Genomic DNA, 26,293 nt, shown 5'->3' with positions numbered 1-26,293 from the left:
TGTTTGAACTGGGTCAGGTGTGAAATGGAGCCTTTTGAAGGTCGAGCAGTGATCCGGTTTTTGTATTCGAAAGGACGCACACCACAGGAGACTTTTGATGAAATGAAAGAAACTTATGGTGATAATGCCCCATCATATGACCTTGTAAAACGCTGACATCGTGAATTCAAACATGGCTAGAAATCTGTGGAAACAGCTCCCAGACTTGCTCGCCCCCTTCTACCATTGATGAGGGATCTCTCCGTCAAGTTGAGGCTGCCATTTTGGAAGATCAGCGCATTACTATTCGCCAAATAGCTCAAGATATCAAGATTAGTACAGGGTCTGTGGAAACTATTATTCATGACCATTTGCATATGCATAAGGTGTCTGCCAGATGGATTCCCAGGTTGCTCACACCATTCCAGAAGCGAGAACGCGTCAAGTGCTCGAAGATGAATTTGGAGATGTGCCAAGAAGATGAGTCAAAGTTTTTCAACAGACTGATTACACAGGATGAAACCTGGGTCCATCACTATGATCCAGAGACCAAAGCCCAGTCAATGCAGTGGAAGTACTTGGACTCACCACCTCCAAAGAAGGCAAGCGCACAGCCCTCCGCTGGCAAGGTCATGCTCACAGTCTTTTAGAACCAGGATGGAGTAGTGATGACAGATTTTCCTGACAAAGGGTACCACAATTACAGGAGCCTATTATGCTTCATTTTGAGGAAATTAAGGGAAGCTATGAAAATCAAGAGGCGGAGCAAGATCAGCAAAGGTACCCTCCTCCTGCAGGACAACGCTCCGGTCCACAACTCGCATGTCGCCAGATCAGAAGCACGGGTGTGTGGTTATGAAAGCTCCCCATCCTCCCGACTCTCCTGACCTTGCACCATCTGACTTTTACATCTTCCCAGCCATGAAGTTGTTTTTGAAAGGAAAGCGTTTCGCAGATGATGCAACCTTGATTTCTGAAGTCACGTTGTGGTTGGAGGACTGACGGGAGGTATTCTACAAAAACGGTCTCAAGAGCTGCATCAAACGATGGGAGAAATACATAACTCCGGGTGGTTCCTAATGTAGAGAAAGACTAATAACTGTGCAAAGTTTCGTTGCTCTACTGCTGTGGGAAGTGGGTTAGGGGCATTATTATTCCATGCCCCTCGTATGTGTGTATATATGTTTACGTGTTGTATGTATGTATATATATATATATATATATATATGTATATATATATATATGTATATATATATATATATATGTATATATGTTTGTGTGTGTATGTATGTGTATAAATGCATATATATGTATATGTAGATAAATGCATATATATGTGCATATTGGGTACGTATTTGTATGGGTATATGTATGTATATGTGTGTTTGTATTTGTATATGTGTGCATGCATATGTATGTATATGTGTATGTATGCATGTAGGTATGTATGTAGGTGTGTGTCAGGTCATGTCATATGCTACTGATACTATGTAACCCAGTACTACCTGCCTCATGGTCGGGTCACCGGCGACTAAACTGGTTGCCCCATCAGACTTGTTTGGTAAGTAGGGTGGCTAGTCTCCCTGAAGGATTAAAAACAAGACCTTCCAAAGGGCGAATGAACCCTTTTTCGGGGTCAACGGCCAACTAGCACCATGTGTGTTTGTGTGTTGGGGTGGAGAGGGCTCCCATAAGCCGTGGTGAAGGCACCTTTCTAGGAGAAGCAAATCTCTGATTTAAAAAACCATAAAGCGGGAGACCAGTACCCGCATTAAGCTGGTCTGCAGTTTAACTTGTTGCTGGCTATCTTGCTCTTGCTTGTTGCTGGATCTCAACATTTTGAACCGAGAGAGAGACTTAGCTGTCGTACAAAGCTAAGACTCTGTAACATTACCTGTGTATAGATACTCCCTCAGGCATTTGTCTATAAAAATGGTCCTGTGGCAATCGAAAAGTTATGACGCATGGAGGCTTGAAATGCTGGAAACATGTAATAATTGATCTCAATGACCGTCTTCAGTATTATGCCTGCATGAGTGTGTGAATTCACCAGTAGGACTAAGAAAAAAAAAAGTCATTTCTGGGCTCATGGACATTAAGTGTCTGAGGGAGTGGCACTCCTCTGACAAGACGTTTGCAATCATCATGTTTAGATATGTATGTGTATATATGTATATTTGCATGTATATGTGTCAATGCCATTGACCATCTTGTGTATGTTTATGTATTGTTCATTATGCATTGCTTATGTGTGTATGCATATATGTGTGTATGTATGTGTATATAAGTATGTATGCGTGCATGTATATATATGTATGTATACTAATGACCGTCTTCAGTGTCATGTCTGTTTGAGCGTGTGAATTTTGCCGGCAGGACTAAAGTCATTTTCGGCTCATGGACTTTCAGTGCCTGAGGGAGTGGCATTCGTCTGACAAGACGTTGCAATCATCAGGTATGTATATTTATGTGTATTATGTATCGTGTATGTATATATGTGTGTATGTTTATAGATATGTATCTATGTGTATGTATGTTTGTATGTATAAATATATATATATATGTATGCGTGCATGTATATATGTATATGTGTATACCAATGTTGTGTCAGGTCATACCATGTAACCCAGTACTACCTGCCTCATGGCGACTAAACTGGTTGCCCCACCAAACTTGTTTGGTGAGGAGGGTGGCTAGTCTCCCTAAAGGATTAAAAACAAGACCTTTCAAAGGGCGAATGAACCCTTTTTCAGGGTCAACGGCCAACTAGCACCGTGTGTGTGTGTATGTATGTGTGTTGGGGTGGAGAGGGTTCCTGTAAGCCGTGGTGAAGGCAACCTTTCTAGGAGAAGCAAATCTCTGATTTAAAAAACCATAAAGCGGGAGACCAGTACCCGCATTAAGCTGGTCTGCAGTTTAACTTGTTGCTGGCTATCTTGCTCTTGCTTGTTGCTGGATCTCAACATTTTGAACCGAGAGAGAGACTTAGCTGTCGTACAAAGCTAAGACTCTGTAACATCATCTGTGTATAGACACTCCTTCAGGGATTTGTCTATAAAAATGGTCCTGTGGCGATGGAAGTCATTGTTGGGCTCATGGACTTTAAGCGTCCGAGGGAGTGGTATTCATCTGACAAGACGTTCCAATCATCATGTGTATACCAATGACCGTCCTCAGCGTCATGTCTGCTTGAGCGTGTGAATTCGCCGGCAGGACTAAATAAGTCATTTTCGGGCTCATGAACTTTCAGTGTCTGAGGGAGCACTCGTCTGACAAGACGTTGCAATCATCATCATATATATATATATATATATATATATATATATATATATATATATATATATATATATATATAAGCTGTATCGAGGGATTTGAGAGAAAAAAACACGAATGGGAATTCAAAATATGTACAAATAAAAATAATTTTGCGTACGTCATGTATGGGGAAAAAAACTTGGGGTAAAGCGATTGAAATACAGCAACGTTATATTACTCGAAGATCCTAAAGACTAATCACGCTCAAACCCAAGAGGCATTCCTTCTGCTTACAGAGGGAAGGCCTTCTCAAACAAACGTGAACAGTGAGCACGACTCAGGATTGAAAAAGAATTCGCGCTTTAGTTCGCTGCACAAGACGGGTTTTTATTATAGTGGTCAGTAATTGAAGACACGTATGTATTGGCAATTACGTCTGTTGATTGCTATGTCCCATTTCTGATTAAAGTAGGTACATGTTGTTCGACTCTTCCATTCAATCTAAATGTTGTTCGACCCACATAGTTGGCACTGCAACTACATTCAAAATTTTAAATTACATTATTATTATAATGGAGGTATAGAACATCTTTCGAGCGGATGACATTAATGCCCTCGTAGAGAACACAACACGTACATTTGGAGAAAAATAAAAAGTTTGCACTGTTAAGCTGATTTGCATTGCAAATTTTCACTTACTGCCTCCAGCCAAGGTAAACGCAGATATACTGGACATTTTTTAACTGTTTGAATTTTATTTACAGAGGACTCTGATATTTTTCTTTGTATAACTGATCAAATCACAATTTTTGGAGAGGGTATCAATAATAATTTTTAAGTCCTCATCCAATTTTGATTTTTAGCAGATCATAAGGGCTCGATGCGTTAGGGTCGAAATTAAATTTATCTTACGTTTCGGGGGCAAAATGAATCCCAGCGTGTATACAGTCAGGTGAATGTAGGTTTATAGTATATCAATGTAAGGTAACTGGATCGTATTTTCGATACCACTACATCAAGGAAAGCTATGGACGAATTAGACTCTCCTTCATATATAAAGTAACGCGGGATGCTTCTTATTAAGTAAGGAGGAAAAATTATGTGTGGTCCATTTAGCGAAAATAGACCAAAGGGTTCATAGGTCCATGGAGACATTGCTCTTCATGTAAATCCAATAAAATATTGGCCATTATCGAGCCCAAAACACACACACACGCGCGTGCGCACACGCACACACACACGTATATATATATATATATATATATATATCTTTGTGTGTGTGTATATATGTACATATGTATGTATATATATACGTACATATGTATGTATATATATACGTACATATATGTATATATATATGTATACATATATATGTATATACATATATGTATATATGTATATATATTTGTATATATATATATATATATATATATGTAAATATGTATATATATAAATATTTGTATATATATATGTATATATATGTATATTTATGTGTATATATATGTATATATACATACATATATATGTAAATATATGTATATATGTATATATATATATGTACATATCTGTATACATATGTATATATACAGACATATGTATATATGTATATATATGTATATATACATATATATACAGCATATATAGTTATATACATATATATACGTATATATATACATACATATATATACGTATATATACATGATAAGCTGTGAAACAGCAGAACAGTACTGTATATATATGCATATATATTGTACGTAAGGTCATGTCATATGCTACTGGTACCATGTAACCCAGTACTACCTGCTTCATTGTCGACTCACCGGCAACTAAACTGGTTCCCCCACCAAACTTTTTTGGTAAGGAGGGTGGTTGTCTCCCTGATGGACCCTTTTTCTGGGTTAACGGCCAACTAGCACCGTGTATATTTGTGTGTGTGTGTGTGTGTGTGTGTGTGTGTGTGTGTGTGTGTGTGTGTGTGTGTGTGTGTGTGTGTGTTGGGGTGGAGAGGGCTCCCGTAAGTCGTGGTGAAGACAGCGTTTCTAGGAGAAGCAAATCTCTGATTTAAGAAACCATGAAGTGGGAGACCAGTACCCATATTAAGCTGGTCTGCAGTTTAATTTGTTACTGACTATCTTGCTCTTGCTTGTTGCTGGATCTCAACATTTTAACCGAGAGTGAGACTTAGCTGACGAACAAAGCTAACGTTCTGTAACATCACCTTTGTATAGATACTCCATCAGGCTTTTGGGCACCTCGACTAAGTGTCTGAGGGAGTGGAACTCGTCTGACAAGACGTTGCATTCATCATATATTATATATATATATATATATATATATATGTGTGTATATATATGTATATATATATATATATATATATATGTGTGTGTGTGAGCAAATAGTTAATAAAACATGTGAAAAGACACTTTGAAACAGAGTTAAAAACATATTTAATTTGAAAAGGAAACACTAAATAAGTGGATATTCCAAAATCCGCGGAGTTTCGAAGAAATACTTTCCTTCTCATGAGACGGTAGGAATAAGAAAAATGCGGGTTTGATGAAACTGCATTTATTTTATTTCATATATATGTATATATATGTATGTATATATGTGTATATATATGTATATATATATATATATCTATGTATATGTACATATATATGTATATATGTGTATATATATGTGTACATATATGCATATATGTATATAAATGCATATATATATATATGTATATATATGTATATATATGTATACATATGTATGTATATGTATATATAAACGTGTATACATATATGTATATATATATATGTGTATATATGTATATATATGTGTATATAAGTGTAAGCGTCTTTAATACATGACGGTTGAATTGTGTTTACGTTGGATTCGTCATCGATTTTATTTGTGAAATAATGTGTGAAATTTCCACATCATCATCATTTTCTACTCAAAAACTGTTAGTCTACACCAAACGTTTTATTTGAAATAAAAGCGTAAGCTTCTTTAATACATGACGGTTGAATTGTGTTTACGTTTGATTCGTCGTCGATTTCATTTGTGAAATAATGAGTGAAATTGTCCACATAATCATCATTTTCTACTCCAAAAGTATTAGTCTAAACCAAAAGTTTTATTTTTAAAAAAACTGTAAGCGTATGGCCCAGAGGTTTTTTTGGTTAGTTTATAGATGGAGAAGGGGTGAAGGAAATGAGGCCATAGAGGTCACAACAAAGAATATATTTAATTGACAACGTTTGAAGTATGTAGAATCTGACTCCATGCAATTAAGGACAGACGAATATTGAAGTTGAAAACCGGTTTTATTTATTAATGACAGTTTTAATTAGAAGAGGTAAAGTGTTCGTAGGATGTTTGTGGGTGTGTATGCATTGATAAGGAATGAACATTTGTAGGCTTGTATAATTTAACAAAGAATGAATGTTCGTAAGCGTACTTATCTTTTTCGGACGATGGGGGTGGTAAGTGGGTGGCCGGTCGTGCTATTGTCGGTGATATATGTCCTGGCGTTTAACTTGGAAGCGGCGACTTCTTTCATCAACAGCTGGCAGCACGGCGTCTTCGCCTCCTATGTTTTTCTCCTCTTTTCTTTCGTTCCCTAAAATGCCTCGTTTTATAGGGGCACATCGGCTCCCACTGACTGTAATATTTTAAGCCTTTATTTTAGGCGCGGAGCTCTGCCATTGGTTGATAATTCTTTTGTGGTTATCTTATTTTTATTTTTCCAAACGGAAACGATGCGTGGAGCCATGTGCAAAAGACGATTTTTCATTTTGTCTCTTATGCTGGATACGTTAGCATCCGGTTTGCTGCTAATTCTCATCATGTTTCCACACACATCGCCACCCGAAATAGCGGAGCTATCTCGAGAGTGTCCGTGAGGATTTTGGTGGATAGTAGTAGCCTATGCTTTTGCGGTGTGGAGTGGGGGAGCGAGCATTTTGGAAAGGATGAGTTTTTGTTCCTACCCCCTTTATATATAGTAGACGTGGTCCTTGTGTTTCGCAAAGCGAACACGTCCACCTGAACGTGTTACAGTAGGTTCATTTGGTGAGTCTTCGATGTCCTGTGTTGGGGCGGACATGTCTCCTGGTGTAATGTCATCTGTTGTCATCAGTTCGGTGTCTTCATTGTTTGTGTTTCTGTTGTTATTGGAATTACTGAACTTGACTGGTTTTAGTCTTTCTACTGAGACTGTTTGTATATCTCCCGATGGCAGTTCGATTTGAAAGTGCTTGTTTTGCCTTTGGATAACCCTATGTGGTCCAGAGTATGGAGCTTCCAGTGGTTTTCGAATCCTATCCCTTCGAAGCCACACATGGGTTGCCGATTTTAGCTCTTCTGGTATGAATGCCTTTTGTGCTGTATGTATCTGTCCTTCTGAGAGGAGAGCCATATCCAACTTTTGCATCTCTTTGGCCATTTTTCTTATGTCTTCTCCATGTAGATCTGGATTTTCTTGGCTCATTATTAGTTTTGGCAGTAGTAGTTGGGTCCCTGTAACTGCGGCAGCAGGGGAAAATCCTTGGTCGTTAGGCATGTTTCTAATGCCGAGTAGTACGACCCAGTTCTGCTGTCGTGTCATGATTGTAGTCTTTAGGGTCCGGTGTAGCCTTTCAATCATTCCATTGGTTTTAGGATGATACGCCGTCGTGCGGAATCTGTGGAATCCGATTATCGTGGATAAATCTTTGAACAGCTCACTCTCAAACTGGCTTCCTCGGTCTGTAACCACATGTAATGGAACTCCAAAACGGGAGATCCATATGGTTAAGAATGCTATTACGATGGTAGAGGCAGATGTGTTCTGCAGAGGTGTGGCCTCCACCCATCTTGTTGCTCTGTCAATGCATGTCAGTACATATCTGGCTGGAGATGTGTATACACCATCATATGTGGTGGTGGGCGGTAATGGTCCAATGATGTCGATATGTACTGTTTCGAATCTCCCAGATGGTAGGGAGAATGGTGTGGTTTCTGTTTTGGTGTGTCTGGAGATTTTATGTTGCTGGCATTGAAGACAGCCTTTAGCCCAATTTCGTATATTTCTGTCCATGTCTGGCCAAAAGTATCTGGATTTTATCAACTTGGTTGTTGGTGTAGGTCCTGGATGCGAGATGTTATGAAATGTGTCAAAAATGTTCCTGCGTAACGGTTCGGGTGTGTACGGTCTGGGAGTGGGTGTGGATATGTCACACCAGATGGATGACGCTTGTAGTTCGTATGGCTTTAACTGACTTTCGTATTTACGGAGTTCATCGTCAGTTTTCTGTGCTTCGCAGATGGCTGGTAAATCGCAAGGATCAATGGTCACTGTGCACGTTGGTTGAGATAGGCAGTCAGCAACAATGTTGTCTTCTCCTCTGATATACAACACATCTACAACATATTCTGTGATGATTGACAGATAACGTTGTTGTACATCAGATTTCATTGGTGTCTTTTTTTTAAATGCTAGGGACAATGGTTTATGATCGGAGAAGAGGGTCACATTCCTACCTTCTATTTGAGGTTTGAAATGCAATACCGCTTTGTATGCTGCTAACAGTTCTCTGTTAAAGGTGGAGTATTTCTTTTGGCTCTCCGATAACCTTCGTGAGTAGAATCCAATAGGTATCGATTCACCGTTTACTATCTGATTCAGTGCTGCTCCTACCGCATAGTTGGAACTGTCTGTGACCAAGTGATATTGTGTGGCCTTCGGATCAGGATGTGTCAATGCGGATATTTCTGCTAGGATGGTTTTTATTTTTACCAATGCTTCTTTTTCGGGTGGGCCTAATTCCAGTGTTTTAGCTGCGGGATTGTGTTTAATGGCTTCCGTCAAAGGCAGTAGCACATCTGCAGCCTGTGGGATTAATTTTATGTAGAAATTGACCATTCCCAGGAATCGCCGGAGCGATTTAGAGTCTGTTGGCTCTGGAAAATTTTTTATATCTTCCACTTTCCGTGCCGTTGGTGTAAGTCCTTCAGCACTTACATTGTAGCCCAGAAATTCAATGTTATCTCTGAAAAATTGGCACTTGTCGACAGAGATTTTAAGGTTGTTCTCTTCAAGAAGTGAGAGAACTTTTCCAAGGTCATTGTGGTGTTGTTCCTCAGACTCTGAAAACACCAGGATGTCATCGATGTATACGAAAACGCAGCCCACCTCCCTGAGTATGCTATCCATAAATCTTTGGAAGGTTGAACTGCTATTTTGCAACCCGAAAGGCATAAATACATATTCAAAAAGGCCAAATGGTGTTATCACGGCAGTTTTTTCAATATCGGCCTTCTGAATGGGGATTTGATGATATGCTTGCAACAAATCAATCTTTGAGAATACTCTCTTTTTAAAAAGCTTGGCTTCGAGGCTGTTAATGTTCGGGATTGGGTATCTGTCTGGTCTTGTCAGATGGTTCAGGTATCTGAAGTCACCACACACTCTCCATTTTCCGGGGGTGATTTCGGAACTAGGTGTATTGGTGAGCACCATGGGGATTTCGATGGTCTTATTATTCCAGCCTTTAAGAGTTCTGTGAATTCTTGTTTTGCCGCCTCATATTTCTCTTCGGACAGCTGTCGGACCTTGGCGTAAGTTGGAGCACTATCTCCAGTGTCTATGACATGGGTTACTCTTGTGTTAGATGCTGGACGTTGCTCTGTGCGTGGTGTGGTAAGCTTGGGGAATTTTTGGAGGAGAGACTGCATCGTTCCTGGTAGACTGTCATGGTTGTTTACCGTTATATTTTGTATCTGGGCTGTGACCCGTCCACCTTGTACATATCGGCGTGTTGTCTCATCCACCAGTTTACCATCACTACAATTCAAGATGAGACCGTAGTGCCGAAGAAAGTCTGCACCTAAAAGGGGGTTGACAGTGTCCGCGATCACAACTGTCCAAGGGTATGAACGGCGTAAACCTGGAACAATAATGTCCACTTGTATTTCCCCAAAGCATTTCATGACATCTCCATTGGCCGATGACAACCGTACCGGTGTGGAATTGATGGTTATATCAGGTGCCAGACTGTGTGGTAGTATTGTTACAGAGGCACCTGTATCTATTATAAAGTTAACTATATTTTGTCCGATTTTGGTGGCAACCTCAAATAGTTGCGAGTTGTCGGTTGCTGTTCCAACTCGCATTATAAGTTTCCCGAAGTTTGGTTAGGTTCCCTTACAGGTGATGATGGTCTTGATGTAGGTATTATTTTGCAGTTCGATTTTTGTGCCCATCTGCACCATGGTTTGCAGGTCCTCAATTTTTCCGCAAAGTACAAGTGTCCACGACAGATTTGGGGTTTCTGGTCCTCATAAAAGGGTCGTACATTATTGTGTGTTCTTGTAGCAATGCTGGTGGAAGCTAAATTTCCGTTGGCTCTGGGTGGTGGTGCGGTAACATTGTGCACAAACTTTGGTCTCAGAAAAGGAACTATTTCATCCGCCAATGTACCCAATTCATATACAGAGGCATTTTTTACTGCTGCTATAACCGGGATTATTTCGGTGGGCAGTGCCTGAATGAATTTGTGGCGCACGAGTTCCTCTCCCACACCTACTTTACTAGCTGTCGCCATCAGTTGCTGTAAATATGTGCACGGTTTTCTTGTCATAGCTTTGGCGCCAATAAGTCTGTTGAACAACTCAGGTTTTGATTGTTCATGCATATTTATCACAGCCTCTTTCAGTTGTGTATAACTTCTAGAAGCAATGATGGTGGTGGGTAGGTCTGAAATCAAATCAGGGGGAAGATTTGAGAGGACATGATAGAATCGTGTGGTCTCGTTGGATATGTTCCTCAGTTCGAATTGGGCCTCGCATATGGCGAACCACCCGTCCACAGCAGCATGCATAAATCCCGGTATCTTTACAGAGACTGCTGACACAGTATCCTCCATTTCGAAATTTGTGGGTTACGCGTTTGGTGGTTGACAAAAATGTTTAATCTCTTAGCGGATTGCCGTTCGTCCTGTTGATATAGTTAAACGTCTCTTTTTTTTTTCTTTCTTTTTTTTTTTTGTTTGCAGAAGGAAGATGTGTGTATAATTGTTCGCCAATTCTTATTTTAGTCACGTAAATTATTTTGAGTCAAAAAATAAAGTTAGGTTCTCGTAACTTCAGCAATAATATGTCTGTCCTTTTATTATTATTATTTATTTATTTTTGGAATGTGCATTTTCATCGTGGTCGGCGGGTTCACCATTTATGGTCCAGAGGTTTTTTTGGTTAGTTTATAGATGGAGAAGGGGTGAAGGAAATGAGGCCATAGAGGTCACAACAAAGAATACATTTAATTGACAACGTTTGAAGTATGTAGAATCTGACTCCATGCAATTAAGGACAGACGAATATTGAAGTTGAGAACCGGTTTTATTTATTAATGACAGTTTTAATTAGAAGAGGTAAAGTGTTCGTAGGATGTTCGTGGGTGTGTATGCATTGATAAGGAATGAACTTTTGTAGGCTTGTATAATTTAACAAAGAATGAATGTTCGTAAGCGTACTTATCTTTTTCGGACGATGGGGGTGGTAAGTTGGTGGCCGGTCGTGCTATTGTCGGTGATATATGTCCTGGCTTTTAACTTGGAAGCGGCGACTTCTTTCATCAACAGCTGGCAGCACGGTGTCTTCGCCTCCTATGTTTTTCTCCTCTTTTCTTTCGTTCCCTAAAATGCCTCGTTTTATAGGGGCACATCGGCTCCCACTGACTGTAATATTTTAAGCCTTTATTTTAGGCGCGGAGCTCTGCCATTGGTTGATAATTCTTTTGTGGTTATCTTATTTTTATTTTTCCAAACGGAAACGATGCGTGGAGCCATGTGCAAAAGACGATTTTTCATTTTGTCTCTTATGCTGGAGACGTTAGCATCCGGTTCGCTGCTAATTCTCATCATGTTCCCACAAGCGTCTTTAATACATGACGGTTGGATTGTGTTTACGTTTCATTCGTCGTCGATTTTGTTTGTGAATTAATGTGTGAAATTGTACACATCATCATCATTTTGTACTCAAAAAGTTTTAGTCTCAACCAAACTATATGTTTTTTAAAATAAAGTGTAAGCGTCTGTAATACATTGAAGCGAGGTGTTCGCTGGGCAAAAACAACGAACAGCTCACTTACGTTTAATTTTTCTAAACATTAATACGAAAGTAAACATCTGGAAAAATCAATTAAAAACAAACAAATCATCAGACTTAGCTCTTTGTAATAGATGTGAATTTATTTGCCTGGAATATCTCACTCGTGTCATTTTGTAGTCCGAAGATAAAGAAAAGAAATCCTTCTTGACGGGTTGAATGGTTAAAAGAAATCCTTCTTGACTGGTTGAATGTTTTTGACGTTACATTGGAAATTAATTTTTTTTAGGAAATGCGTCGAGTAAGGAGCTGAAGAAAAGATAAGAATGTTTTTCTTTCTTTTTGTGTGTTGTTTCATCAATGGAAATCGGCACAGGATGTGTTGCGCACAAGCGACGGAGCGTGACAGTAACGCGTCTTACCTTTTCGGGTGCGCGAGCAAAAAGAGGTCGAGAGAGTCCTTGAATTTGGCGCCACGACTTTTTTGTCTTTTTTTCGGAGTGGAAAAGTCACTGGGTATACACAGCAAATCGGTGAGGACGTTGCACTAATCTGCCCGATTTGGTAGAAGTTTTAATTACTGGTGAATCGCAGTTTCCGTTCTGAACTGCAGTGTTTTGTGTCCGTTTGCGTGCTAGCACATCTTCATCCAGAATAGCTTTCTTCAGGCGATCAACACTGACTGAATCTCGTCTTCCGTCAATGTCGATAACGAAAAACTTTGAGTAGCGTTTCAATACCTTAAAGGGACCGGAATACGGTGTTTGCAGTCGAGTTGTGCCTCCATTGTTCCGAACAAACACATGAGTCCACGATTGTATGTCTTTGGGGGCGTGAGTGCGTGTGTTCTGTGTTCTCGGGGCAACGTTAAAAGGTTTCGCCAAGTATTCCCTCACATGAGAGGTATAACTTGTTGGGTCAGGCATGCGTGTAGGAGTGGTCGGTGCGACCATCTGTCCAGGGAGAGTCAGCGTTGTTCCGTAAATCATTTCGGCAGGCGTAAAGCCAATATCTGCTTTTATGGTGGATCTGATGCCTAATAGAATGAAAGGGAGGTACTCTGTCCACCTGTTAGGGTCGGAATGTGCTCTAATAGCTGCTTTCAACTGACGGTGCAGACGCTCGATCATGCCGTTTGCCGCCGGGTGGTACGAGGTAGTCCTTATGTGTTTGATTCTCAGTAGGCGAGACAACTCAGGAAAAAGATAGGAATCGAATTGTCTGCCCCTATCGGTTGTGATGGTGTGAGGCACACCATAACGCGATATCCAATGTGTAACCACGGCTCGGGCAACAGTTTCTGCGGAAATATCTGCGATGGGGATGGCTTCAGGCCATCTAGAGAATCTGTCGATGCAAGTCAATAAGTATGTACAGTTTCTCGAATGTGGGAGTGGACCCACTAAATCTATGTGAACGTGTTGAAATCATGCCTCAGGGGTTGCGAAGGTAGCAAGGGGACTTTTAATATGCCTCTGTACTTTCGATTTCTGGCAAGGGACGCAACTCTTGGTCCATTCGCGAACGTCTCGGTTAATGGCTGTCCAGATGAAACGGGAAGTCACCAGCTTCTGTGTGGAACGAATGCCAGGATGTGACAAGTTGTGTAATTGAAAGAAGTCAGCTCGCCTATGCTTAAGGGGTACATAGGGGCGTTCATGACCGTTCGAAACATTGCACCATATTATCTCGTTGGAACAAGGTACTGGGACTTGCTTGAAAGTTAGATTTTCGGAGTGATGTAAGCGATTTAGTTCTTCGTCATCCCGTTGGTCGATGGCGATCTGGTGGAGGTCGATCTCGTCAATCGCTTGAATGGCATCGATGTGCATTCTCGACAATGCATCTGCAACTACGTTCTCCTTCCCTCTGACATACTTGATATCCGCAGTAAATTGTGATATGAAATCCAAATGGCGAGCTTCCCTGGGTGAGTGTTTTCCGGGCTTGGCAAGCAAAGCATGCGGTAACGGCTTGTGATCCGTAAAAAGCGTGAAAGTGGATCCTTCCAACATATAACGAAAGTGTTTAACTGCGCAGTATGCGGCCAAAAGTTCCCTGGTGAAAGTGCTGTATTTGGTTTCAGCGTGTTGAAGACGCCTTGAGAAAAAGGCTAGTGGTTGCCAAGTATTATCCACTAATTGTTGCAGTACACCTCCAATGCCAACGTCGGATGCATCGACGGATAAAGCTAGAGGTGCATCTGGACGGGGAAAAACCAACATTGTCGCTTCTGTTAATGCCTGCTTGACCCTATCGAAGGAACATAATTCCGTTTCGCTTAATGTAATCGTCTAATTTTTTTTGTTTTTATTTCTGAGTACGTCGGTTAATGGCTGAGCGATTTCAGCACAATGGGGCATGAAACGTCGATAGAAATTAATTAAACCGAGGAACTCTTGAAGTTTACGAAGTGAAGTGGGAGCTTGGTAATCGACTATAGATTGGACTTTCTCTGGAAGGGGACGGATACCTTCTTTGTCGATTAAATGGCCGAGAAACGAAAGTGAGAAAACTCCAAACTCACATTTTTGGGGGTTAATAATAACGCCATAATCTGTCAATCTGTGAAATAACTGCTGCAGATGCTGTAAGTGTTCACGTTCTGATGCGCTTGCCACGAGGAGATCGTCGATATATGCATAGACGAACGGTAGTCCTCGCAAAACTGCGTCGATAAAGCGTTGAAAAGATTGCCCTGCATTATGTAATCCAAAGGGCATGCGCAAGAATTCGAAAAGGCCGAAAGGAGTTGTGATCGCAGTCTTAGAAACATCGTCTGGGTGTACGGGAATCTGGTTGCACGTGCGAACAAGGTCGATTTTGGAGAACACTGTTTTTCCATGAAGCGAGTTAGAAAAGTCTTGCAAATGCGGAATAGGGTAATTGCCCGGAGTAGTGCGACTGTTAAGTGCGCGGTAATCCCCACAAGGGCGCCATTCGCCGGCTGATTCTTTTTGGCACCATGTGGAGTGGCGATGACTAGTTGCTATTAGAGGGTCGAATAATGCCTAAACCCAACATGTGCTGAAATTCTTGTTTAGCCGCCCTTAAACGATCGGGTTTAAGTCTGCGCTCACAGGCGGTCCCCTTGTTTGGATATGATGAGTGACATCGTGTTTAACTTTGTCACCGTTAAACGTAGGACGAGTTAATTCCGGGAAACCTTGCAGCAAATCTGTATACGGATCCGTGGTGTCTTTACGTATAACTGGGCTGATCTCGGTCGACCCACTGATTATGCCTTGCACGGAACGTCCAGTGTTATTATCAATGAGTTTGCCGCGTTTGACATCTACAAGGATGCCGAAATGGTGCAGAAAATCCGCCCCTAAAATCGGAACGGGTAGCTTTGCGACGATGAAGTGCGCGCTGTAATCCAAGATTTAATGTTATCGATGTCTCTCCATAAGTAGGAATGGAGGAGTGATTCACTGTGTGTAGAAATAGGTTTGATTGAGGATGCTTCTCTTTCACGAACTTCTTAGGGATGATACTGACTTCCGCACCGGTATCAACGAGAAATCATATACCAGTGGTTCTATCAGTCACGTACAGGGTGCGACGAATGTTGTTCTTGCCAGGAGTGTCTGCCGCTCCTACTGACTGGCCTGGGCGTTTCCCGAGAAACGTTTCTTCGTATATGAACATGGCTGGTGGCATCAGTAAGCTCTTTCACCGAAACGCGCGTGGTACTTGCAGAGCCCACCGTTGTTCTGAGTGCTGCTAAATCGCTGGGGACGGACTCGCTCAGTGGGGTGCTTATGCATTTTTGGTTTGAGCTCGAGGTCACGTAACTGTTCACTCAGGTCGTGAATCATTTTAGCCTGTCGCTCTAGTTCCTCACGTATATCCGTGGAGGGGTTTGCGACGTTAGGCAGAGCATCGTTAGAGCTGTGCGTGTGAACTGGGGCTATGGAAACGGTCACGTCCATAATTTTGTCGGCTAGGTCCGCTAGCTCCTCAATGGTTGTGGAGTCATTCGAAGAGGCGAGTATCATTTGAATACTCGATGGCAGTCTATTAACGAAAAGTTGTTTAAGTATGTCCGGCAGTAGTGAGTTCTCACCCATCAACAGCTTCATACGTCTGAGTAACTGAGATGGTTTCCGATCTCCGAGTTCTTCTTCTACGAGAAATTGACGAAGGCGTTTCTGCTGTGAATCGGTTGTCCTCCGAATCAATTCCGATTTGAAATAATCGTAGCTGATCGATCCAGGGGGTGACATGATCAGGTCGCGAACCTCCGCCATTACTTCATGCATTAATTCAGCCACCACGTGGTTGAATTTCGTCACATCGCTCAGAATCCTTTGCGTGTAGAACTGGGCCTCTATGTGTGCGAACCATAATGTTGGATCGTGCGTCCAAAAAGGAGGAATCCTCAAAATAGCCTGAGTAGCCGTCGTTGAAGGAAGCGCCTCACTGTCCATCGTGGGGAATGCGTTGAAGAGAACGATGATCGCAGAAAATCTCCGTGAGGTCCTTTATGCCTAGAAAAACCGATGTGCCGCTAAGGTCGACATGCACGTCATTCGGCGTGCGCGTGGTCGCTGAGAAATTTCCCTTGTGAGATTACAGGTAATTCTTCCTTATTGATAATATCCACATTTCCTTGCGTGTTCTGCCAAAGTCTGATGAAAAAGAGGGATCACCAGTGAAGCGAGGTGTTCGCTGGGCAAAAACAACGAACAGCTCACTTACGTTTAATTTTTCTAAACATTAATACGAAAGTAAACATCTGGAAAAATCAATTAAAAACAAACAAATCATCAGACCTAGCTCTTTGTAATAGATGTGAATTTATTTGCCTGGAATATCTCACTCGTGTCATTTTTTAGTCCGAAGATAAAGAAAAGAAATCCTTCTTGACTGGTTGAATGTTTTTGACGTTACGTTGGAAATTAATTTTTTTTAGGAAATGCGTCGAGTAAGGAGCTGAAGGAAAGATAATGTTTTTCTTTCTTTTTGTGTGTTGTTTCATCAATAGAAATCGGCACAGGATGTGTTGCGCACAAGCGACGGAGCGTGACAGTAACGCGTCTTACCTTTTCGGGTGCGTGAGCAAAAAGAGGTCGAGAGAGTCCTTGAATTTGGCGCCACGACTTTTTTGTCTTTTTTTTCGGAGCTCTCCGGAAACGGTGAAATGTTCAATGTCCTGACAAAATAAATTCCCGGGTAGACGCTACAACTTGACGGTTGGATTGTGTTTACGTTTGATTAGTCATCGATTTTATTTGTGAAATAATATGTGAAATAGTCCACATCATCATCGTAATCTTCTTCAAAAGTGTTAGTCTCAACCAAACCTTTTATTTAAAAAAGAAAATGTGTAAGCGTATTTAATACATGACGGTTGGATTGTGTTTAGATTTGATTCGTCGTCGATTTTATTTGTGAAATAATGTGTGACATTCTTCACTAGCAGTATCAGAATTTTGGGGGAATTTTCAGCCGAGTCGCCATTTTGAATATACACCTATATTCTATAAGATTTTAATAATATGAAAACGTAATTTAAACCCGTAAATTTTATTTCAATAAAACGAGCAAAGACCAAATTTTAATATCATAAAAGCTTTAATAGAGAAATAAACAATTTTATTTATTTTTCCTTCGATTTCTTCACTTAACATTACACGGATTGTCGATTAACATATTACTTGAATCTTACGATAATTATTTTAACTGCAAAATAAAGAACTTACCTGGTTAATGAGTAAGATATGCTTTCTTTTAATCTTCCTGTATGAGAATTTATTCATATTTATGTATTATAATCCATGTATTTTTTAAATGGAAGGATTTTTCCAACACACATAGCGTGTCTTTCAAGAAAGTTTTAAAGACACCGGAAGTGAAAATTATCAGTTACTTATGTACGGAAGCCTATCAGTGTAAAAAAAAAAACACTAATCCAGAAACCTTAATAACTTGTCCTTTTTTTTTTATTTTTGCGCCTTTACGCTATCGTACATGAAAATTGGGATTTTTCATTTTTGTATTTACACGGATTACGAAATGACGAAGATATGCAATGTTATTTTTTTTTTTAATATCTTAAAGAAATACCTGAATTTTTTTATTTATTATACTATAAATCTGCATTATCGGGTTTCGTCTTTTTTTTTTATCGAAAAAAAGGAAACCAGGAATTAAATATAAAAATATACACTGACCGACCATTAATGACTGGAAAAATTTAAACAAAAATTAAGCTTCCACGTAAAAAAAAAAAAAAAAAAAAAAAAAAAACACGTAGTTATCGAAAAAAGAAGGATTTACATTTTGGACTTTACCGGTAAATTTAGAGATAAGTGATATTTTTTTGTTGTTTTGAATTTGAGTATTTTATTTATTCATGTTTTATCTTCAATTTATGATATATAAAACGTGCCGACCAAAATTAATTATTAAAATTCTCATAGACATTTCAAAATGGGAGGGGGTGAATTTATAAAACAACGTTTGTCTAAAATATTATATTCAGTTTATCGGAAAGAGCATAAAATTTTACATTCACCCTGAAAAAAACGTAACAATTGAACGAATAGGAAAATTTTGATAGATTTTTAAAGTTTAAAAATTGAAAAATATTCATCTCATAAAAATCAATTGATTTCACTACGTAACAAAATGGCTTCCCAGAGCGCACCCACGCACTTTGTAAACAATATTTTTTAAACAATGAAAAATAATATTTCTATTATTTTTTAAACAACTTAAATAGTTTATTTTGGAAGCATATTCTATAAAGAAAATAAATAACCCACTTTAGAAAGAGAAATTAAGAGTTTTCTATATTTTATTCGCAGTTTTCTGTTAGGGGTGTCAAAAATTCCCCCAAAATTCTGATACTGCTAATTCTTCACATCATCTGCTCCAAAAGTGTTAGTCTCAACAAAATTTTTTATTTAAAAATAAAAAAGTGTAAGCTTTTTTTTTATACATGACGGTTGGATTGTGTTTACGTTTCATTCGTCGTTGTGAAATAATGTGTGAAATTGTACTCATCATCATCATTTTCTACTCCAAACGTGTTAGTCTCAAACAAACTTTTTATTTAAAAAAAGAAAACAGTGTAAGCGTCTTTAATACATGACGGTTGGATTGTGTTTACGTTTGATTCGTCGTCGATTTTATTTGTGAAATAATGTGGGAAAATGTCCATATAATCACTATTTTCTGCTGCAACGGGTTTGTCTCAACAAAACTTTTTTATTTAAAAAAGAAAAATACATGACGGTTGGATTGTGTTTACGTTTGGTTTGTGAAATTGTCCACATCATCATCATTTTCTACTCGAAATGTGTTAGTCTCAACCAAACTTTTTATTTTACAACAAAAGTGTATGTGTCTTTAACACTTGACGGTTGGATTGTGTTTCCGTTTGATTCGTCGTCGATTTTATTTGCGAAACAATGTGTGAAATTGTCCACATCATCATCATTTTCTACTTCAAAGTGTTTGTCTCAACCAAACTTTTTATTAAATAAAAAAAAGTGTAAGCGTCTTTAATACATGACGGTTGGATTGTGTTTACGTTTGATTCGTCGTCGATTTTATTTGTGAAATAATGTGTCAAATGGTACTTATCATCATCATTTTCTACTCCAAAAGTTTTAGTCTCAAACAAACTTTTCATTAAAAAAAAAAAGTGTAAGCGTCTTTGAAACAGGACGGTTGGATTGTGTTTACGTTTGATTCGTCGTCGATTTTATTCGTGAGATAATTTGTGAAATTGTCCACATAATCATCATTTTCTACTCTAAAAGTGTTAGTCTCAAACAAACTTTCTAAAAAAAAAAGTGTAAGCGTCTGTAATACCTGACGTTTGGATTGTGTTTACGCTTGAGTCGTCGTCTATTTTATTTGTGAAATAATGAGTGAAATTGTCCACATCGCCATCATTTTCTACTCCAAACGTGTTAGCTCAACCAAACTTCTTATTGTGTAAGCGTCTTTAATACATGACGGTTGAATTGTATTTACGTTTGATTCGTTGTCGACTTTATTTGTGAAATATTGTGTGAAGTTGTCCACATAATCATCATTTTCTACTCCAAAAGTGTTAGTCTCAACAAAACTTTTTTTTTTTTGAAAAGTATAAGCGTCTTTAATACATGACGGTTGGATTGTGTTTACGTTTGATTCGTCGTCGATTTTATTTGTGAAATAATATGTGAAATAGTCCACACACACCATCATCATTTTCTACTCCAAAAGTATTAGTCTCAGCCAAACTTTTTTTTTTAAAGAAAAAAGTGTAAGCCTCTTTAATACAACACGATTGGATTGTGTTTACGTTTGATTCGTCGTCGATTTTATTTGTGAAATAATGTGTGAAATCATCATCATTTTCTACTCCAAAGTGTTTGTCTCAACCAAAGTTTTTACTTAAAAAAGAAAAGCACAGGACGGTTGCATTGTGGGTACGTTTGATTCGTTGTCTATTTCGTTTGTGAAATAATGTGTGAAATTGTACTCATCATCATCATTTTCTACTCCAAAAGTGTTAGTCTCAACCAAACTCTATATTAAAAAAAAAAAAAAGTGTAAGCGTCTTTAATGCAGGAGGACGGTTGGATTGTGTTTACGTTTGATTCGTCGTCGATTTTATTTGTGAAGTAATGTGTCAAATCATCATTTTCTACTCCAAAAGTGTTAGTCTCAACCAAACTTAAAAAAAAAAGAAGTGTACGCGTCTTTAATACATGGCGGTTGGATTGTGTTTACGTTTGCTTCGTCGTCGATTTTATTTGTGAAATAATGTGTGAAATTGTCCACATCATCATCATTAGTCTCAACCAAACTTTTTATTTAAAAAAAAATTGTATGACGGTTGGATTGTGTTTACGTTTGATTCGTCGTCAATTTTTTTATTGCAGCCGTAACTTAAAATCCGGCAACTCACATTAATTATCGACTTTCTCTTTTTGTTCTGAAATCTTTTTTTTTTTTTTCATGTATGCTACAAACGAATATTGCTCTGTTACATGTAAAACGAGAAAAAAGCCCCCCCCCCGCGAAAAGGAACCTCCCAAACTAAAAACCTCGAACTATTATCTAAACTAAAATGTAAATTAATTCCAAATTAAGCAGACTTCACAACGTGATAAAAGTAAAATATTGTATTTGAATTAAGGTGAAGCTCGAATGATTCAAACTCGAGATAGATGAGGCCAAAAACATCCCCATAAATATGGGAGGGGAAATTATCTTCAAAGAGCATCCTAAATTGATAATTTAGCACCGGACTTGTACTAAGTAGATATTAATATGTCCCCCGTACCCATTCCGTTTTTGTTTTTTGTTTTTTAATGGAGAGTAGATGATGCGGTGGACGTGTTAGCGGCAGCTCTCGTAACTCCCGCTTCTCCTATTTTGTCCCTCAGTCCTCATTCAAATGAGTGATTTTTCTGGCAAAGGGTGAAGAAAAAGCTGCTTCCAGGTCGGTAGTACGTTGTGAACTGTAGTATGAGATGTCGGAAATTTTTCTGTCTCTATATCTAGTAAGGGTGCTGGAGGTAAACGTTTGTCTGGGCTGACGTTATCTGTTTGATAGTCAGGGACCCGAACCTTGGATTAACCACTAAGGAGGCTGTCCTATCAGCAGGTGCAATGTACTGAGGCTGCTGTATTGCCATTTTGTGAATGGATTCTGGAACTTGCAGTAGTCACTGGTGGTGCCTCTCGATGCCATACTAGTGGGTAACTGTTACGGCTTTACCTTTTTATGTGTTACAAAAAATAAAATTCCTATCCTTTTCTCTCTGTCATTCCCTCTCATTCTTGATCAAACAAAGTATGCTGACCTGTTCCACAAACCCCAAAACCTCAACATGAAACATCTCAAAAACAAAAACTCGAACAAACCCAGAACCCCATCTTCCAACGTAGATCCCTACTACCTTGTCTCCTTCTCCAACATCAGGGGTCTACGTTCCAACCTTCCAGAGGTTGAAACCCAATTACAGGAGGTGAAACCGGACATATTCTTTCTAAGCGAAACTGGAATAGGGCACTAGATGAATCCATAATTAACGGATCTCTAATTTAACATCGAAATCTGACCCCTAAGATCGCCATGGGCATGGAATACGTGCCTTCATTAAAGATGGCTCCCCGTGTGGCAGGGATATCTCCAGAAAAGACCCTAATTGACCTTATATGTGCCTCCGGGTTGAACTAGCTTACACCACTGCATTTGTATTTGCCCTCTATCGCCCCCACAACAGCGGAATTAGTATCAGTTTGCAAGCCTTCTAGTCCTTTTTCTCTCAACCTCCCCTGTGCTATGTTCATGCACTGTTCTTTCTCCTCTAGGATCCAAAGTTCTCTCTGATTCTCTCTCCTCTGATGTCGAGCGTGTAGTTCAGTAGGGGAAGACGTGGTTGGTTACCTTTAATGCATCTAAAACCTAGCTCCTATCTTTACACCATCAACGCTCTGATCCCCATCTGGCATCAATTGAAATGGATGGCTCTCGTCTAGGAGAAGCTCAATGTTTTGACAAGCTTCTGGGCTTGACCTTTACTCCTGATATGAAATGGAACACGTACATCAAGTCTGTTGCCAGGGTCGCTGGAAAGAAGGTGAGGTCCTTCTACCGCTCCAGAAGATATCTCACTACTGATGCAATTCTCTATCTATATAAAAGCCAAGTACGTCCAAGGATGGAATACTGCTGCCATATCTGGGCAGGAGCTGCTAAAAACAGTCTATCCTGCCTTGATAGTGTACAAAATAAACTTTGTGGCTTAGTGGGGGATGGCCTTTTCTCTACCCTGCAACCTCTCTCCCACAGAAGAGACGTTGCGAGCCTGTCTTTGTTTTACCGTTATTTCCATGGCTGGTGCTCGTCTGAGCTCCAATCTCTGGTCCCCCCACGCCAATCTTTTACGAAAAACACCCATCTAGCTGAACCCACTGTCAAAAATTTTCCCCACTCTCTATCTGTGCCTAAATCAAAACGTAGATTCCATGAACACAGCTTCTTTCTTAAAACAGCACGCCAGTAGAACTCTGTTCCGTCTGCCTGTTTCCCACCTGACTACAACTTGGATGTCTTCAAATCCAACGTAAACAAATTCCTGATGAACCGCCTCCTTAAGTAGACACTTTATGAAATCTCAACACTAACGTACAACGTACTGCACATGCAATAACCCTTATACCTGAGTGGCTTCCGGGCCTTGAAAAGTGGTGACCTCCTTGTAAAAAAAAAAAATTGTGAAATAATGTGCGAAATTGTCCACATCATCATCATTTTCTACTCGCGTTAGTCTCAAACAAACTTTTATCTAAAAAAGAAAAAAGTGTAAGCGTCTTTAATACATGACGGTTGAATTGTGTTTACGTTTGATTCGTCGTCGATTTTATTTGTGAAATAATGTGTGAAATTGTCCACATCATCATTTTCTACTCTAAAAGTGGTAGTCTCAACCGAACGTTTTATTTAAAAAAAAAAAAAAGTGTAAGCGTCTTTAATACATGACTGTTGGATTGTGTTTACGTTTGCTTCGTCGTCAATTTTATTTGTGAAATAACGTGTGAAATTGTCCACATCATCATCATTTTCTACTTCAAAAGTGATAGTCTTATAGCGAAACTTTTTTATAAAAATAAGAACAAGATGTAAATCCGTGCCTTTTTTTTTTCTTTTGTCATTCTTCTTTTATCGTGCCCATCACCATCATCGTCGTCCTGATTATTGAGTATTTAAGACTTTTGGAATGTTCCTTCATGCGTATTATGTGTACGATTGTATATGCATGTGTATGTATATGCGTAGTTGTGTGCTACATTGTGTGTATGTTTGTATGTGTGTGCACATGCATATGTATGTTTGCATACATCTGTATATATGCATGAGTTTTTCCATGTGTGTGTTGGGTTGTGAGGGCTCCCGTAAGGCGTGGTGAAGGCAACCCGGCTAGGAGAAGCAAATCTCTGATTTAAAAAAACACAAAGTGGGAGACCAGTACCCGTATTAAGCTGGTCTGCAGTTTGACTTGTTGCTGGCTATATTGCTCTTACTTGTTGCTAGATATCAATATTTTGAACCGAGAGAGAGATTTAGCTGTCGTACAAAGCTAAAACTCTGTAACATCATCTTTGTATAGATACTCCCTCAGGAGTTGTCTATTAAAAAAAGTCCTGTGGCGATAAAAAGCTGTTACTTGTGTACGCCTGAAATGCTGCCATCATTATATGTATCTATGTATATATGTATGTATATGTTTATGTATATTCATATATGTACATGCGTGTATATGTATTTATATCTATGTATATATGAATGTATATGTGTCTGTGTGTATATATGTTTGTGTGTGTATGCATATATGTATATGTTTGTATGCATGTATGTGTGCATATGCATATATGTGTTTTTGTGTGTGTATTCACATATATGTGTATGTGTATGTATGCATGTGTGTATGTATATGTATGTGTATATGTGCATGTATGTGTGTACGTGTATGAATGCACATACATATGTATGTGTATATGTAGGTAAATGTATGTATATATATATATATATGTGTGCATATGTGTACGTATATGTATGTGTATGTGTAAGTATATGTGTGTATGCATTTGTATATGTGTGTATATGTGGATGTATACGCATGTATATGTGTATGTATGCATGTGGGTATGTATATGTATGTTTGTGTATTATGCATTGTATATGTATATAGGTATATATGAGCGTATGCTTATAGATATGTATGTATGTATGTATGCATGTATATAGTTATATGTATGTATGCCAATTACTTTGTATAGATACTCCCTCAGGTATTTGGGCTCATGGATTGTAAATGTCTGAGGGAGTGGCACTCGTCTGACAAGACGTTGCAATCATCATCATCATATAGTTATATGTATGTATGCCAATGACCGTCTTGTGTATGTTTGCATGTGTGTGTATGTATATCTATGTGTGCGTATTATGTATTGTGTATGTATATGTGTGTGATATGTGTACATGTGTATGTATGTGTGCGTGCGTGTATATATATGTATGTATACCAATGACCGTCTTCAGTGTCATGTCTGCTTGAGCATGTGAATTCGCCGGCAGGACTAAATGTTATTTTCGGGCTCATGAACTTTCAGTGTCTGAGGGAGTGGCACTCGTCTGACAAGACGTTGCAGTCATCATATATATATATATATATATATATATATGTATATACATTATATATATGCATATATATGTATATATATATGTATATTTATAGATATATAGATATATGTATGTATATATACATATGCATATATATATATGTATATATATATGCATATATATGTATATATGTATATATATATATGTATACATATGTATATTTATAGATATATAGATATATGTATGTATATATACATATGCATATATATATATGTATATATATATATATGCATATATATATTTGTATAATTATAAAACTACAATAAACCGTGTTATGAGTGTTGTAACTTCACATCCGGTTTACGACTGCGCATGTGTACATAAACATAAACAGCGTGTACATAACATAAACAGCGTAAACAAATAAACACAAATTGCTACTTTTGCAGAATTTGACCTGCGGACTGAAATATTACCGTTATTACTTAGAAATTATCATTTAACATGGGAAGGGTGGGGATGTTTTACAACTATTCTGTATTACAACTATACTGTCGCAATTTTCTTACAAATAAATCAACTTTGATATGTTCACAACGATAAGAGCATTTTACAACGGCGATTTACCCACGTTCGTTCTTTTTTCTTTTTAAATTTATTCTCCATTTCTTAATACACCTTACTTAAAAACATTCATACATTTTCTCCTACACTATCAACATAAATAAATAACCCCGAAAATGTTGTTTTCTTTACAAATAAAAGATCAACACAATAAAACCTGTTGTTTTACTGTGTACGTTTTCAGCCTCCCAATTGTTTTTTACAGTATCTGATCAC

The 26,293-nt window shown here is 38.7% G+C and overlaps 2 protein-coding genes across 2 annotated transcripts; both read right to left on the bottom strand.

Moving 5' to 3' along the window:
* Window positions 1-10,382: 10,382 nt before the first annotated feature.
* LOC145266663 (uncharacterized) lies at window positions 10,383-11,135 on the bottom strand. The gene has a single exon (XM_080122588.1). The coding sequence runs from the start codon at window positions 11,133-11,135 to the stop codon at window positions 10,383-10,385; it is 753 nt and encodes a 250-aa protein (XP_079978714.1).
* A 4,842-nt stretch (window positions 11,136-15,977) lies between these two features.
* On the bottom strand, window positions 15,978-16,748 carry LOC145266662 (uncharacterized). The gene has a single exon (XM_080122587.1). It carries the CDS (start codon window positions 16,746-16,748, stop codon window positions 15,978-15,980), a length of 771 nt encoding a protein of 256 aa, XP_079978713.1.
* Between the last annotated feature and the right edge of the window lie 9,545 nt (window positions 16,749-26,293).

The sequence above is a fragment of the Euprymna scolopes genome, chromosome 41 (assembly GCF_053919585.1).
Source record: "Euprymna scolopes isolate OS-2025 chromosome 41, ASM5391958v1, whole genome shotgun sequence".
Taxonomy (NCBI): domain Eukaryota; kingdom Metazoa; phylum Mollusca; class Cephalopoda; order Sepiida; family Sepiolidae; genus Euprymna; species Euprymna scolopes.
Note: the sequence above shows the minus strand (reverse complement) of the source record. Positions and strands in the feature narration are given on the sequence as shown.

Excerpts from the sequence above, each read along its gene's own strand:
- LOC145266663 (XM_080122588.1), bottom strand. The coding sequence starts at position 11,135 with ATGGAGGATACTGTGTCAGCAGTCTCTGTAAAGATACCGGGATTTATG.
- LOC145266662 (XM_080122587.1), bottom strand. The coding sequence starts at position 16,748 with ATGGACAGTGAGGCGCTTCCTTCAACGACGGCTACTCAGGCTATTTTG.